This window comes from Lepisosteus oculatus, chromosome 17, assembly GCF_040954835.1.
Source record: "Lepisosteus oculatus isolate fLepOcu1 chromosome 17, fLepOcu1.hap2, whole genome shotgun sequence".
NCBI lineage: Eukaryota > Metazoa > Chordata > Actinopteri > Semionotiformes > Lepisosteidae > Lepisosteus > Lepisosteus oculatus.
In genome coordinates, this window is record NC_090712.1 from 9,181,782 (window position 1) to 9,196,165 (window position 14,384).

Here is a 14,384-nt window from a genome sequence, read left to right on the forward strand (position 1 = left end):
TGTCGCAAAAGTCAGTACATCCTCTTTCACCAGCCCATCAGGATAGCTTTACATTTCTTTTCAGACAGTAAAAAGTCTCTGCTCCTAGCTCTCCTTTTAGGGCTTCCTTTTTTTAGCAAACAGGGCTTTAATTAGTCTGCCATGGAAAATTAAAAGCTTGTCATGTTTGTAGGAGGGGATTGATATCATTTTGTTTTTCCTGGGGCATTTGGTCTTTTTGTACAGTACTCAAAGGCTTTGCTGTTATCTGCAAAATTCTAGAATGGCAATGAGAAGACTAAGAACTGTAATACAAGAATAATAATGATCATTTTAAATGGAAGCATTTTGTGCAAGTGTCACAGAAACATGCAGGGTTAAGTGTTGTTCTTGTTGGGTTTGATAATACTTTAATAATAGATTTTCCCTAATTCTGCTTTAGACAGAGCATTTGTGCAAAAAATTGAAATTAAAGTTAAATTGGGTTCATTCACATACTTTGCAGAAAAGTATATATGGATATTTATGCATAAAAACTGTGATATCCCTCATTATGGCTTTTCACAGTATCTCATTTTCAGAAGAGTAAGGAAGGTTTTCTGTATTGTAGTGTGGCACATATTCCATCACTCTTCCATTTTGACCATAAAAACATCTCTCCCTCACCTTGTTTCAGAGGAAGATGGAGTTCAAGGTGTATGAAGGATTCTCAGCACTGAAAGCACGTCAGCAGTGAATCTGTCTGGCAGCATGCTTCCTAACGAGCTTGTCAGGGCTGCTGATTGTGATTTTTTTCACATCCCAAGAGGAGAGCTATTGGTGTCATTATAGTGGACTTTTTAAGAAGCATCCCTGCTCAAATTCCTTCGAGTACACTACTGAAAGTCTAAAATAAATGTAGGATTAATCTAAAATGTAGGAAAATTGAAATCCTTTTTTTGACAAGTAAATGAATGTGTTTTGGCATCTTCTACATACAGTTGTAATCAGTGCCGGGAACAGTGCTTACAGTTACTGTGCATTAACACAGCCACAGTAGTAAGGACAGATATTTCTGTATGACTGCGATATTGCATCCTTCGTTTATACCATTTCACAACACATTTCTGTAAAACCCACCTCAACTCCTGTCATACAACTCTTAATCATCAAATGATTAGTCATTGAATGTTAGCTGTCCAGATGATTTCCTATAAAGGGGTTGGTAACTGTGAAAAGCTCAGTGCTTGGTATTTGAGTCCTGCAGAACTTTCTATGACTTACGAAGCAGGTCTGACCAGTTTTGTATGTGTGCAGGCCAGCACCATGTCCCTTCAGCGATAACACAGGAGAGGAAAAACCTGCACAATTTGTACATTTACCTGGAGAGCACCTCCTAAGGTATGCAAGTGAAGCTGTGTGATAGTTGTTTTTCTTAAGAAGTTTTCTGTTCTGAATTATTTTGCAGTAATGGCTGCATGGATCAGTTTGGTGTAGGTTTTTTAAAATAAAATATGATTATTAAACAATCTTGAAATCATTGTTCATTTTTGTGTTGTTTTATGCTGTTTAAAGCAGGTATTTTCAAGCAAGTGTTTTAGAAAAGCATAACCAAAAAGCTTTACCATTGCATTAGGTTTTAAGGAGAAAAATCCCTGCAAAAATACAGCTCTTGCAGGGATGCCATCAGTAAATTTGTCATCTTTACGACCACAGTCTTCCTAGAGATTAGGCTGCAATTTAAATCTTCATCTATGTACCCTAGCTGCAATTTTATTATTTGTTAATTATACTGTAGGTCTTCAGTTTTGGTGTAAATCTATACCCTTAGTGTGTTGCAGAATATATATGGTATCCAAGTGGTTACTATGCTACCTACAATCAGTGTGTATCTCCTTAGCTAGTTCTAGTATTTGTAAGTAAGGAGGTCACATTTGCAATGGTGTAGTGTTCCTTAGAGCACTGGTTCCCAGTCCAGCCTGTTCCATCTGAGCCCTCAGTCAATCAAACCCTTCATTCAGTTCATTATAATAAGATTAATGTGAACTGTTTGTTCACGTGTTGGAGCTTTAACTGTTTTTTAAGTTTTATTTTGTAAGTGAAATAAAGTCACAAACTTACTGTATGATTAGAAACAAAATGCAGATATTCAATTGAAGTAACATCATGGATCATGCAAGGTTTCAGTTATCTGCTGAAGGTGGGCTGGAATAAAAACTTCAGGTATGTGAGGCACCAAGACCAGGATTGGAAACCACTGCCTCAGAGGGTTGTGAGCCCCTCGTCCTCGCCAGCACTTTCAACATTATAGGCCTCCTTGTGACCTTTTTATGTTCTGCAGTGGAAAAGATGATCAAAATGTTACACTAATTTGGCTTCAAGATACTGTTCTGGAAATCATCAAAATAGTTGTCCTGTACTTTTCCAAAACCTGGTGCCGAGTTGCTTACTCAGGAAACCCTGACTAAAAGTCTTACATTTGTAAGCTGTGTATATCTCTGTTTGCTTCAGTAAAGGGTACCAGACAGAAACAGAATAGTGAACCTTGTTTTTTCCACTGTTATTTAGCCAGTATTACTTTCCACTTTGGGTTGTTTTTTTGGTGCTCATTGGTACAAACTGTACTTCCAGATATCTGCTGACCCGCATGGCACCAGCGGACTGTAAAGGGGAAAGCTCCTGTCCCCTGATTCCAGTTCAGAATCGGGGGAACAGCCATGGGTGCCGCAGTAAGGAGTCTTCCCAGTGGCCTTGAACTCCCTGTGCACCAGCGCCGCACTTGTGCCTTGCAAACTGTGCATTAACTAGCATGCGCCTTGTAAGCACTGTACATCAAGGCAAGGAGATACACAGACGTGTTGTCTTCCACTGTTATTTTGCTGCAAATCTACCTGCCCCCATTTGAAATATTTTAAAGAGGGCATAGAATTATGAGAACAGCTTGTGGACAATGGAGCCTCTGTGGGTAGGTTTCATCGCGATATGTGACTACTTACAAACACAAAGAGCTGACAGTGGCCTCAGTACTTCAACAACTACTACTACTAATAATAATTCCTTACACCTATATAGCCCTTTTCTGGACACGCCGCTCAAAGTGCTTTACAGGTCATGGGGATTACCCTCTGATGTGTAGCCCCCACCTGAATGATGTGACAGCAGCCAAAGTGCGCACAATACACTCGTCACACACCAACTATCGGTGGGGATGAAGCCAGTTCATAGAAGGGGTTATTAGAAGGCCATGATTGGTAAAGGCCGGAAGAAATTTGGCCAGGACACCAGCGAAATAATATATTGTGAGTAGAGAAGGAAGGGAGGAGAGCTCAACACAGGGATGGAAACAGCTGTATCAAGTTACAGTATCATAATATCATGAGAAGCTCTGTCTCTATTCACATTTTTTTTTGGGATGCGCCTAGCCACAGCTATTGGTTGATTTTCATTTTCTTGCAGTTGTTTTTTTCTTTCTTTTTTGGTGGAGGATTTGTGCTAGGTTTATCTAATATATTTTGTAGGCAAAGGAGAGAAAAAATGTTTTCAATGGTGGGAATTCTGTGAAATGTGTCCACGGATAGAGCAGTTTGCGGGACCTTTTTTACAGTACTGTAGTTCTGACGGTAATTCTTCTTGTAGCCTACTGATTACACTTCTGTGCCCTATGAAAACAGCAAATGATGGCCTAATGTTTAAAGCTAGATATGGTAACTCCTAGTAATGCGTTTTGTGTTTAGTCAGTACAGAAGATGGCAAGTCCTGTAACTGTTTTAAGAGGATGGTGTTATAGTGCAATGATGTTGTAAAATATACAAATGTCTTTACATCTCTGGCCAAACCCTCATTGTTACTGTTCCTAAAAACAGTACTTGCAGACTACTAAAATTTGGAACATGTTGTATCTAGGAAACTACTGGATTAGCTGCAAAGTAAGTGTTTTCCAGGCCCTTTAGAATGTTCTTCAAAGGAAAAGATTTGTTTTCCAAATTAAAATAAAATTTTATCAATCAATATTACTTCAATTTGTATTGTGCTAATCTGTATTCTTTCTTTAGCTTCAAGCTGCTTTTGGACCAGTAAATATTTCAGAACCTTTCCTTTGACCAGAACCTGCTTATTATTTGTATATAGGTTCAAGCTTTTATTAAACGTGGGTAAAAATGATGGTTGGTTATATAGTCATCTGTACACAGAACTTGGTTTGACGAACACCAGTACACTCATTGGCCCAAAAACTAATAAATAATCATGTTTACTTTAAGTCTGAAAAGCACAGTGCCTAGTTAAAAGGAGACAGATACTTTAAACAAGACCATTGATCAGATAGTTTTTTTTTTAAAGTCTTTTGTGAAGAGCTGTATCCAACTGTCCGGTCAAAAATATGACTTCAACCAGAGAATGTAATAGTCCTCATTAACTGTTCCAACAGAGTTACTTTTTTTGTTACTACATTAAGTATTTTTTGCAGAACTCTTTTCGGCACAGGACTGTAGAAACGTTGTGTCAGTGTGTTTTTTTTTTTCTACTGTACATTATAGCATTGTTAACTTCTAGGAGCCTCTAAAGCAGAGGTCTAGAACACGCTTCTGCTCATGCTGCGCAGGATGTCAGTCGAGGAGGCTCTGTAGCTGAGTGCCAGGCCTGCTCCAGGCCTGCTCCAGGAGCTGGTCTCTCCCACCTCGGCTTCCAGCCTTTGGACCCAGGCAGCCAGCCACTGCCTGCACAGTACCGCACACATGTGAAGTGAGTAATTTCTGGTTAAACAAAATTCACATATCGGGTGTACAAGGTGGGGCTAGGGAGGCATCTGGCTCTTTCAAAGAGCACCATGTAGAAACTCCCGCCTGCACTTCGAGGGGGGGAAGGACCTCATACAGCCGGCTTTGGACGCTTCTCACAATTACCCCCCCCCCCCCCAACGTTGTTGGATTTATGCTGTGCCGGCTGCCTGCTTTTTATTTTCTGTTTTTAAACTGTACTGAGGTCCTTTTTTTAACTCGGATCGTGACTTTCTGAGTTCTGCTTGTCACGACAACAGCAGCGTAGGGTTAAACCCCCCCACAGGTGGATTCCCAGCTGACTTGCTCGTCATGGTAACGCCAGCGAGTCGGCTGGCTCAACCGCTTCTACTTCCTGAGAACTTGGTTGCTTAGAATTGAGCCCGAGACTCGATAAGCAGAGGGAGAGCTGTTCATTTGTCAGCCTGGCAGGACTTCCACTCGCAACAGCACCTCTGCTTCTGAGACTACAGTATGTTGTGTGTAGGGGATCGGGTGGTTAAAAAACAAGAAACGGTAAGCTTGGCCCCTTTAAGTTTTTATTGACTTTTTTATTTTACTTTTTTAATGCAGTGGTGTTCTTTACTGATAGCCTAGCCTGAAAAAGTGTTTTTAATGTAGTGGAAATAATTGTATGGTCTACTTAGCTAACCACTCTTTTAGTGATAAGTTTGAGATGTTATCATATACATCATATACTATATTTCAGATATGCTTATTTTCTTAAAACAAATGCTATTTACGTATTGCTTTGACGGCAACCTATATGTCATTATTCCACTTCAAAAGCTGGCTGAAATGTTCTTAGTCATGTGGGAATGATTTCATTTTTCTTTAGCTAACTAATTTGTTTCCAGAAGCATTTGTGTGTTTTTAGTGTGCGACATTAATCTTACGTTTTTCTTGTCACATTTCTTGCTGATTTGGGGCACAGAGGTGCCGATGATTTTTCATGTCATAGTGAGTAATCATGTGATGGTGGAATATTTCAATCATGGGCATTACCACACATCACACACAAGAAAAAAACGCAAAACAATGACATAGAACAAAAGAAATATCAATTAAAAAATCTATTAAAATTGTACATTGTCTTATGGATATATAGAAATACGTTTCGTTATGTAAAATAATAAATTTGTTATTGAAAGTGAAAGTGATGTTATTTAGCAGTACCGAGTCGCTAAGTTTGAGAAAGATGTACTTTGTTGTTACTACTTGTAGTAACATGTTTTTGATTTCTGGGTGGGCAAGTTTAGGATTTTGAGTCTTTCTTCAGTCATTGATACTCTTTTGTGTGCAAAACAGCTCATTTATGGTTAGTATTTTTTTAAATGTCTATTAGCTGTATGGCCATTTATACAGGAAGTCAGAAACAGCTACAGACTTCCTGGAAGCTCACATAAGCAGCAGTATGTTGATAATTTATTTTCACTCAAATTTGCTTAAGAATGTTTCCTGTACCGTAAATTAAGTTACAGAACTTCCATTTAAAATTTCCTTTATTAAGTTGCAAAGGAAGGTGGAAACTGAATTTGGTGTTCATACTGGGTGTAGTCCAATGTTTACTAAATTAGATATATGCTATATTATTCATTTTATTTTTCAGATCATGATATATGGTGTCAAGGTAAAAATACATCTAATCAATGTGCCTGATGTTTTTTCTTTTTCAGATATGTTTATTTTCTAAAGGCAAATGCTATTTACCTATTGCTTTGATGGCAACATGCTTTGCGATTGCTGTTCCCATACTATGTGTAAACCTGGAACGTGATAAATACTGTGCTGTGTGTTTGCAGCGTATCTATACATATTTTCAACATCTGCTATTCTGTGTGTATATGTAGAGATGCATAGGGTAAATGCAACAATATGGGTTGCAATTGCTGACTAGTTGACAAAGTAAAACAATTATTTTTTCTAAAGCTGCAGAGAGACGTCATTAACATTGAAAATTAGCTTTACCTCCTGTTGGATGACAGAATTTCTGATTTTCCTATAATCCTGTAATTCTGTAAACCTTTAGATTTGAACTTCAAAATGTGCGCATGTATTTAAAATTATTTATTCACACAGTAGCAGGTCCTTAAGAGTATGTTTTATTTTCTAACAGGTGATGCTGGTTGTTAAAAGTCATCACATTTCTGCACAATATACTCCTACAACTGGACCATAGCTACGCTCACCTGCCTGTTATTGAACTAGCCCCACTAAATTTGTGTAATGGTTGGTCATTTTATGATCACCATCCTCCCCTATAATTTCGGATGCTCGAAATGAACTAGACACAGAGTAAAGAAATGCAGTAACCTCTCAATTCTCAGAAGGCTTTTTAAAGGTCCCATTTAAGTTGTAAATCCTTTGTATTTTCATGACCAGATTTGGTAGTGGTTTTCAATGATTGGTTTTCCACGAAAGGGTTTTCATTAGCATTGCCGAAGGTCTCCCTCAGCTGAATAAACTGAATTTACTGCAGCTGGTTGATTTTTCTGGCTACTTTTTCTGAACTGATGTTACTTTGGTTTGTTCTGTCAGCATTGCCATCACCTTTTTATTTTTTATTGCGTTCGCAGAAAGAAGCGGAATTCAGTGTCTTTTTAACTATGGTTAATATGCTTACTCTAGTTTTGTTCAGCTTGAATTGTTTTCCATGTCGTGACGTGGTGTTTCCCGGTAAGTTTCACAACGCAAGCACTCTCTTACGTTACTCTCGAAGAAGGTCGAAATCAAGTGGGGTGGTTTCTGGGACCACTGCAGTCGACTTTTGAATCTTGTAGCGCTGCTCCCGGGTTAAGAAGAAGGTTTCGTCTGGGACTTTATCACGTTTCTCTTCGCGCTCGGAAATTCAGGGGGGCGGACCGCGAGTCGCGGGGGAGTTCTGCGACGGTCCCCGCTGGCTTCGTTGCCTGTGTGCGCAGGGGCTGGTGTGGGTTAACGCTGACTGGTCTCGCTTCTGTCTTGCAGATATATGTTGGGTAAAGGGGCAAAGCGCAAGCTGGACGAGAATGACGATGGACTGGAAGGCAAGGCGGTGGCGGCGGCGGGGGCGCCCGGAGGGGACGGCCCTTCCAAGGTGTCCTACACCCTGCAGAGGCAGACCATCTTCAACATCTCCCTCATGAAGCTGTACAATCACCGGGCCCTGACTGAGCCCAGCCTGGAGAAGCGGGTGCTCATCAACAACATGCTGCGGCGGATCCAGGAGGAGCTCAAGCAGGAGGGCAGCCTGCGGCCGATGTTCTTCTCCGCCTCCCAGCCGGCCGACGACGCCCTGGACGAGGGCTACCGCGAGGCGCAGCCGGCCTTCGGCGGTCTGTCCCCCCCCGCGCAGCCCTCTCTGCTCGCGAGCACCACGCCACTGGAATCCTGCCTCACCCCGGCCTCGCTCCTGGAGGACGACGCCTCTTCCTTTTGCACATCGTCGTCCTCGGCTGCCCACCTCCTCCCTCACCCCGACGGCCCAGCCAAGCCGCCCACGGCGGCCGTGAAGGACAGCTTCTCCTCGGCCTTGGACGAAATCGAGGAGCTCTGTCCGACAACTACCTCCCCCGGAGCCGTGACCCCGGCCTCCCCTCTCCCCCAGCCGCCCTCCGCGTTAAACTCGAAAGATGGCGGCAAGGTGTGTAGCCAAAAGTTTGAAGGACTGACCGCGCAGCAGGAGAGCAAAGTGGCAGCAGCAGCCGAATCCAGACTGATGGACTCCCTTCCCTCCAGTAACCTGGAGATCACGACTTCCACGGGTTTCCTCACAGACCTGGCCCTGGATGACATCCTCTTTGCCGATATCGACACCTCGATGTACGATTTCGACCCTTGCACGTCTGCCACGGGAACCACCTCCAAAATTGCTCCGGTAACTGCCGACGACCTCCTCAAGACCTTATCTCCATACAACAACCAACCGGTAACCCCAAATCAGCCTTTTAAAATGGACCTGACGGAACTGGACCACATCATGGAAGTGCTTGTGGGCTCCTGATCGACAGGAAAATAAAATCAAAGAAACTTTCTACAGGAACCCCTTACTTTTTTTTGTACAGTTTTATATACTGGTAATAATGACAACACCCAGTACTTCACAACACTGTGCATGCATCTTTGCTTGCCTTTCCAAGAAAAAGAAGAAATTAAGGATCACACTAGGCTTCTAGCAGAGTTTGAGTGCCTTCATCTGTGTATGACCACTTTGTAAATTCCGGTTCTGTTATTTGTCTTTATTTTTTAAGAAAAGTCATCTAAAAAGACATGACTACCTACAGAAGACTTGATAACTCCCACAAACAGTTTTATTCTGGTGCAAAGAATGAACTTCAAATGCTAAGCACAAGGAGTATATACAACAAAGGATTGTGTTGCATGTGCATTGTTTTTTTTTTTACTGTTGAGCAATGTTTATCAAGGCAAGTGTTATTTAATCTTTCTTTTTCTCCGACCTGTTTCATTGCCCTGTTTTGATTCAGTTCTGTCACCTCTGGCATTAACTAAACTGACTGTTGCATAACATGGCTGTTTAAAACTGCTGCCCAAAATTATTTTATATTTTTATACTGATTCTGCAATCGAATGGTATTGTTTTCTAAAAGACCTACAAAAGTTTTTACTCGTAAAAAAGTAGCTATTTTGATAGGACATGCTCACTGATCTCCTAGGATTTCAAATGTACAACACTGGCTTGTACTTTTATAACAATATTGTGACATTCTATATGTGAATACTTCAAAATACTGGAGCAAATTAATTTGCATTAGAACTTCACTGGGTGCAAATGTACTTTCAGCAATGTCTGCGGGGTTTCAGTCAAATATTCATGTGTATTTTCAAAGGTTGAACTAAAACGTCACCATCGATTTTGTGCTTCTCTCTCCTGGCAATAAATTTTCTCACAAACCGCTCACTGTGACAAATGTTGGTCAAACACATGAAACTTTAGTCTCCAGAGCCATTAAATTAAGATGTCAAGGATTGAATATTTTAAAAAATGTGTATAAATATATACAATGTATATGTAACCATTATGTATGTAAATGTATAATGGTTAATTGACCATGATTTTTAATTTATTTTATTTGTAAGCTTATAGATAGAGTTGATATAATTAATTTCTTTACCATGTAAAAGTTAAATAGCCATGTGAGCTGTAAAAATACATATATTTACCCTTTGCTTTAAAACTGATTATTTCTGTTGTATTCACAGCAGAAACATGGAAACACATTGCATACTGTACAGTATGTAAGTACAGAAACAGAGTGAAATCATCATGTTTTTGATACCTTTATAAGAGAACTGTTTTTAAAAAGACCTACAATGCAGCATTACAATGAATTGACAGACATTCCTTATACGCATGTTGTAGGAGAGCTTTGACCTTCTGCCTTCCCATACAGTTCAGCCAGGGCTTTGCAGAAGCAGAAAGTACCCTGTTAGCCTGAGTACCATTGCACTTCAGCCTGTTCCTCACTCAGACTGACAGCTGGTGAGCTATATGTGACCTGCCTCCACTCCAGAAACTAGGAGCCAAGACCATTACATCACTTGGCATTTTCAATATTGTAGAGTCTCTTGTTTCACTGATGTAATTGCTTTACAATTTCACATTACTTTTTTTTCTAAAAAAACAAAGAATTGGTTTCCTATGCATGTTATCCCTAAAGAATCTGAACCTGCAAACTTGTCGCGAACCCGCCATTGCACCAAAATGGTTTTGTTTTAAATTAAATTCATTGTCTTGTAAATTTATAGTATAGATACTATTGCAATGTATCATGCCTGTTGCCAAAATTACTATGGCATTTGTAGCCTTTTAATGGTACTATAGATGTTTGTGTGCAGGGTTCCAACCTATAATATTGAGATGAGTATGGCTTCTTTAGGAGTAACTTTTATATTAATTTATTTAAGTTTTTTCATGTTCTATGTCATCCAGTAATGTTTTAAGTGCAGTCTGCTCTCTCCTTATCACTGAACAGACAGAATCTGTCTTGTATGAGGCAGTGCTACAGGCTGGCACTTTGAATCACTGCACAGCTTTTGAGGCAATATGATGAAGGAACTTGCAGAGGGTGATTGGTACACTCTGCACTAAAGTTGCAGCTTTTTATCTTCTAATATACATTTTTTTCAGTAGGGGTCCTTATTTGTGATTTGGTATCTGCACTGGGATTTAAAGACACACACTAACATTTCCATAAACCTCTTTTTGAGAGATACTATTGCAAGTCCTGGCAAAGACTTAGCAGTCAGATTTCCTTTATTTCCTTCAGTTTTTAATGGAGGTGGGCATCTGGAGAGCAGGTTACAGATCTAGCACATACAGTAGTAGGCTAATGCAGCTGCCTCTTAAGATAGAGCTCTGTCTCAGCTACAATTTGCACTCAAAGGGACCATTATTTTATTTGCTAATTATAAAATGGAAATATTCTACTTTACTGACATTCATTCCAAATATGCAAACAGCATTTTGCATTGTATACCTTTAAAAGTCCCAGGCTTTATAAAACGACCAAATAATATACATAGGCTATAAAATGTGTTATTACACAGAACATATTTTAAACTACTTCATCCCACATGCTGCATGCTGATATTGCGATTTTTTAAATTAGTGTGGTAAGTTAAGAAATTATTTTCATCAGTACAATAAAAATGCAAAACGCAAAGCTTCCCAATGTGCTGTTTGTGCTGTGGACAAGGAGATGAAGACATTGTATTTTTTCTGCATAGCGCAGCATCCTCGGTGCACACCCGCACAAGAAATTGTCTTCCCATCTGCTGCTGCTGAATGCTTTAAAGCCAGTGCTAGTAAAGATTACCACAGGCCACTGGTGCACCAACTTCACAGACCATTTTATATCTCGGATGTCTCCCTCCCTCTCTGACCAAAATGAAGTTGATGTTAAAAGCCTTTATGCTCAAACTCTTTGTCTTCACTACACTGTAGTTATGGCCATTGAGCAGAGTGAATACTCTTACACACATGAACTCATGACCTTGACAAAGGTATTCCCAGTGCAGTCATGTCAGATAACAGATAGGACTCGCTGTATTGAAACATATTGGAATGACTACAGTATATAAAATTGCTAGTTGAACAATTGCAGCAGCAGTGACCAGGAGAGAGCTGACTGGGCAATAACAATGATGGTGATAATTAAATCTTTGGTTTTGAAGTGATTTTTTTTTGTTTTCATTAAGTTATTTATTCTTTATTTCCCGTGTAAATATATTTATTTTATTGTGACGCTAACATCTGGATTGTAATGTGTACAGAATGTATGGCAGGAATGTAATCTTCTTTAGGAATGTATGTTTTGTATGGAACCAGGGTGGAAGCCATGTTTGAACATTTTTTTTTGTTTCTGGTCTTCTGTACAAATGTGTTGTTCACACTCCCTAGGCCGAGCCTGAGGAGGGCTTTCTCTGTGGGTTTTAGGAGGCTGGGGATGTTGGCGTTTATTTTACCCACACTTTAATCACAGACATTGGAGTCTAAAGGCTCCTTGATAAAAATGTCAATCTTAATGCCAAATTTCTGTTAAAAAAATGTACCTCATGGAAGCTTTTCAAAACTTTTAAATGTTTTTATTATAAACTTTCTCCTATCCCACCCACCCCAGCCTAAATTGTGTTAATGAAACAGCGGCCATTCCCAGTTGGTGCAGAAGATTGTGTTCATGTTGTTGCAGGGGGTTAGGGAGTGTGAACTCCTTAGACATACATGTGGGGGAAGGGTTCTCTGCAGTTGTTTGAAAGGAGGCTGTATTTCTTTCCACAGACCTTGGAGCTGTGCCTTTTTCTATGCAATATTACCAACATATTCATCTGGAAAAACAACAAACTGATTACTGTATTTGCACCAAGGTGTGGGCTGTAGTATCAGAACAGTGGAGGTGTACATGAAATTGAGCAGTCTTACTTTTGTAGTTTTATATTATACAATAAACTGTAAAAATATTACCATTATCCCTGTCTTTTATTCTAGGATATGGCAAAGCATGCCAAAAAACATATGGAAACATTAAATTCACTGTTGTTAGCTGACTGCTTTAGAGAATGTTACATTCTCTATCCAATTTAGGAGTGCAAAGCTAAATTTATTTTAGGATATTTAATATTCCTGCAATGCAGCAATATGTGTTATAATGCAGAATTCGTGGGCTTATTTTCCTTGAGGACTGTGTCATTTCTTAATACAGACAGTAGGTGTTTTGTAAGATTTTGTTTAACCCATTGTCTTAGTAGCTCCTTAATTTATAATTGGCAAATCATAGCAGTTTCTGTATCCTGTCATCAAAGAGTCACCAAAGTTACTAAGGAAGAAGTAAAGGTTTATTCCATGCTGAAAAGAGAAGAAATTCACAACATTTTGGCTGTGGAGCCTTGGTACAATAGTAATGTAGCCTGAAATGTGTTTGCCATTTATTTCCCAAATGCCCTCAAAGTCTTTGGAGATGATCCCTGATGCTTGAAAGCAGTCTCTCTGCATGTCTTGAGTTCAGGTGCAGTGCATGTATTTACCCATGCCCTGCAGTCTCTGAAGCAGCATATTGCAGTATATGAGAGCAAAGCAGAGAAGCATCATGGTCTTTAATGACTTCTTTAAGTCATTATTTTCACAAGAAGTGTCCTTTCGCTCTGCATCACAAATACTACTGTTTTACATAGATGACTCAAGCAGAGTTTGTGATCATCTATTTTCAGTGCTGTGTCGTATAGCGGTGTCTGATAGTGCCACATTTAGAAAGTGGTGCATTGATGTGCAACTGGAGCAAGACAAAAATCACAGAACAGTGAGTCATGCAGCATTAAAGGGTTTGTGCTAAAGTTAAACAGTTGAGCAAACCGTTAACAGTCCAATGGTTAAAAATGGTCTGTCAGCCTAATTTTTTTTATATTTAATCTGTTTAAACCCTTTGTGTTTCCGTATGCCCTACGAATGGAACATTTTCTCACCCTTTTTTTCCAGAGCTTTAACACTTCGTTGTATAGAAAATGAAATTCAAGAAAGTATCTTTTTTTCCCTGGAAGTTTCAGAATTGTTTTAAATGTACTCACTGCATTATATAGGTTCCTTATTTTTTCTGTTTTTCACTGAAGTAATATTTTAGTTTTCTCCACTCAAAGGATAAACATAGTATTGCAAATAATTTTCAAATCATCCTGAAACCAACTAGGGAACAGAATGCCCTTTCGGTGTTCAGTTTGCCCCCCCTGTGTTTCTGTATTACAATAAGTGGGAATTAGTATAACTGGTTATTTTTTATACAGTCTTAATCAAAGCCTTGAAAACTAAGTGCTTGAAAGAAAAAAAACTTCTAAATCTTTCACAGAAAAAACTTCACATGCTGATAGCTCTTGGAATGTACAGTATAAACAACTTTACAAGATAATATTGAAAACAAAAGGCTGGAGTTATTCAAAAGAAGTGAACATTTTGAACTTTAATATTATACTGCCAACATTAAATTCTTGGCATTTATTATACAGTAAAGAATATATTTGTACTTTCAATTAGGTAAAAGCTGTCTTCATGTTTTGGGACTTTTATATTTGTATATGGGTTTTTTTTTTTGCAAAGGATCAAGTAATAGGTTTATTCCATGCTGAAAAGAGAAGAAAGAAAACGTGTTTCAGCCGTGGAGCCTTCTT

General features: G+C 39.3%; 1 protein-coding gene across 7 annotated transcripts in view; it reads left to right on the forward strand.

Annotated features, from left to right (window-relative positions):
* Positions 1 to 12,692, forward strand: part of sertad2b (SERTA domain containing 2b) — a 42,373-nt gene extending 29,681 nt beyond the window's left edge. For 2 of the 7 annotated variants that reach the window (XM_015363153.2, XM_015363154.2), the window contains exons 2-3: positions 4,494 to 4,698; positions 7,701 to 12,692. In XM_015363153.2, coding sequence (XP_015218639.1) covers positions 7,705 to 8,715 — 1,011 coding nt within the window. In that variant the 5' untranslated portion in view covers positions 4,494 to 4,698; positions 7,701 to 7,704 and the 3' untranslated portion in view covers positions 8,716 to 12,692. Of the gene's footprint in view, positions 1 to 4,493; positions 4,699 to 4,719; positions 5,250 to 7,700 lie in introns of those variants that run through there. The other 5 variants (XM_015363155.2, XM_015363157.2, XM_069179826.1 and 2 more) reach the window with 3 other exon arrangements.
* The last annotated feature ends 1,692 nt before the right edge of the window (positions 12,693 to 14,384 follow it).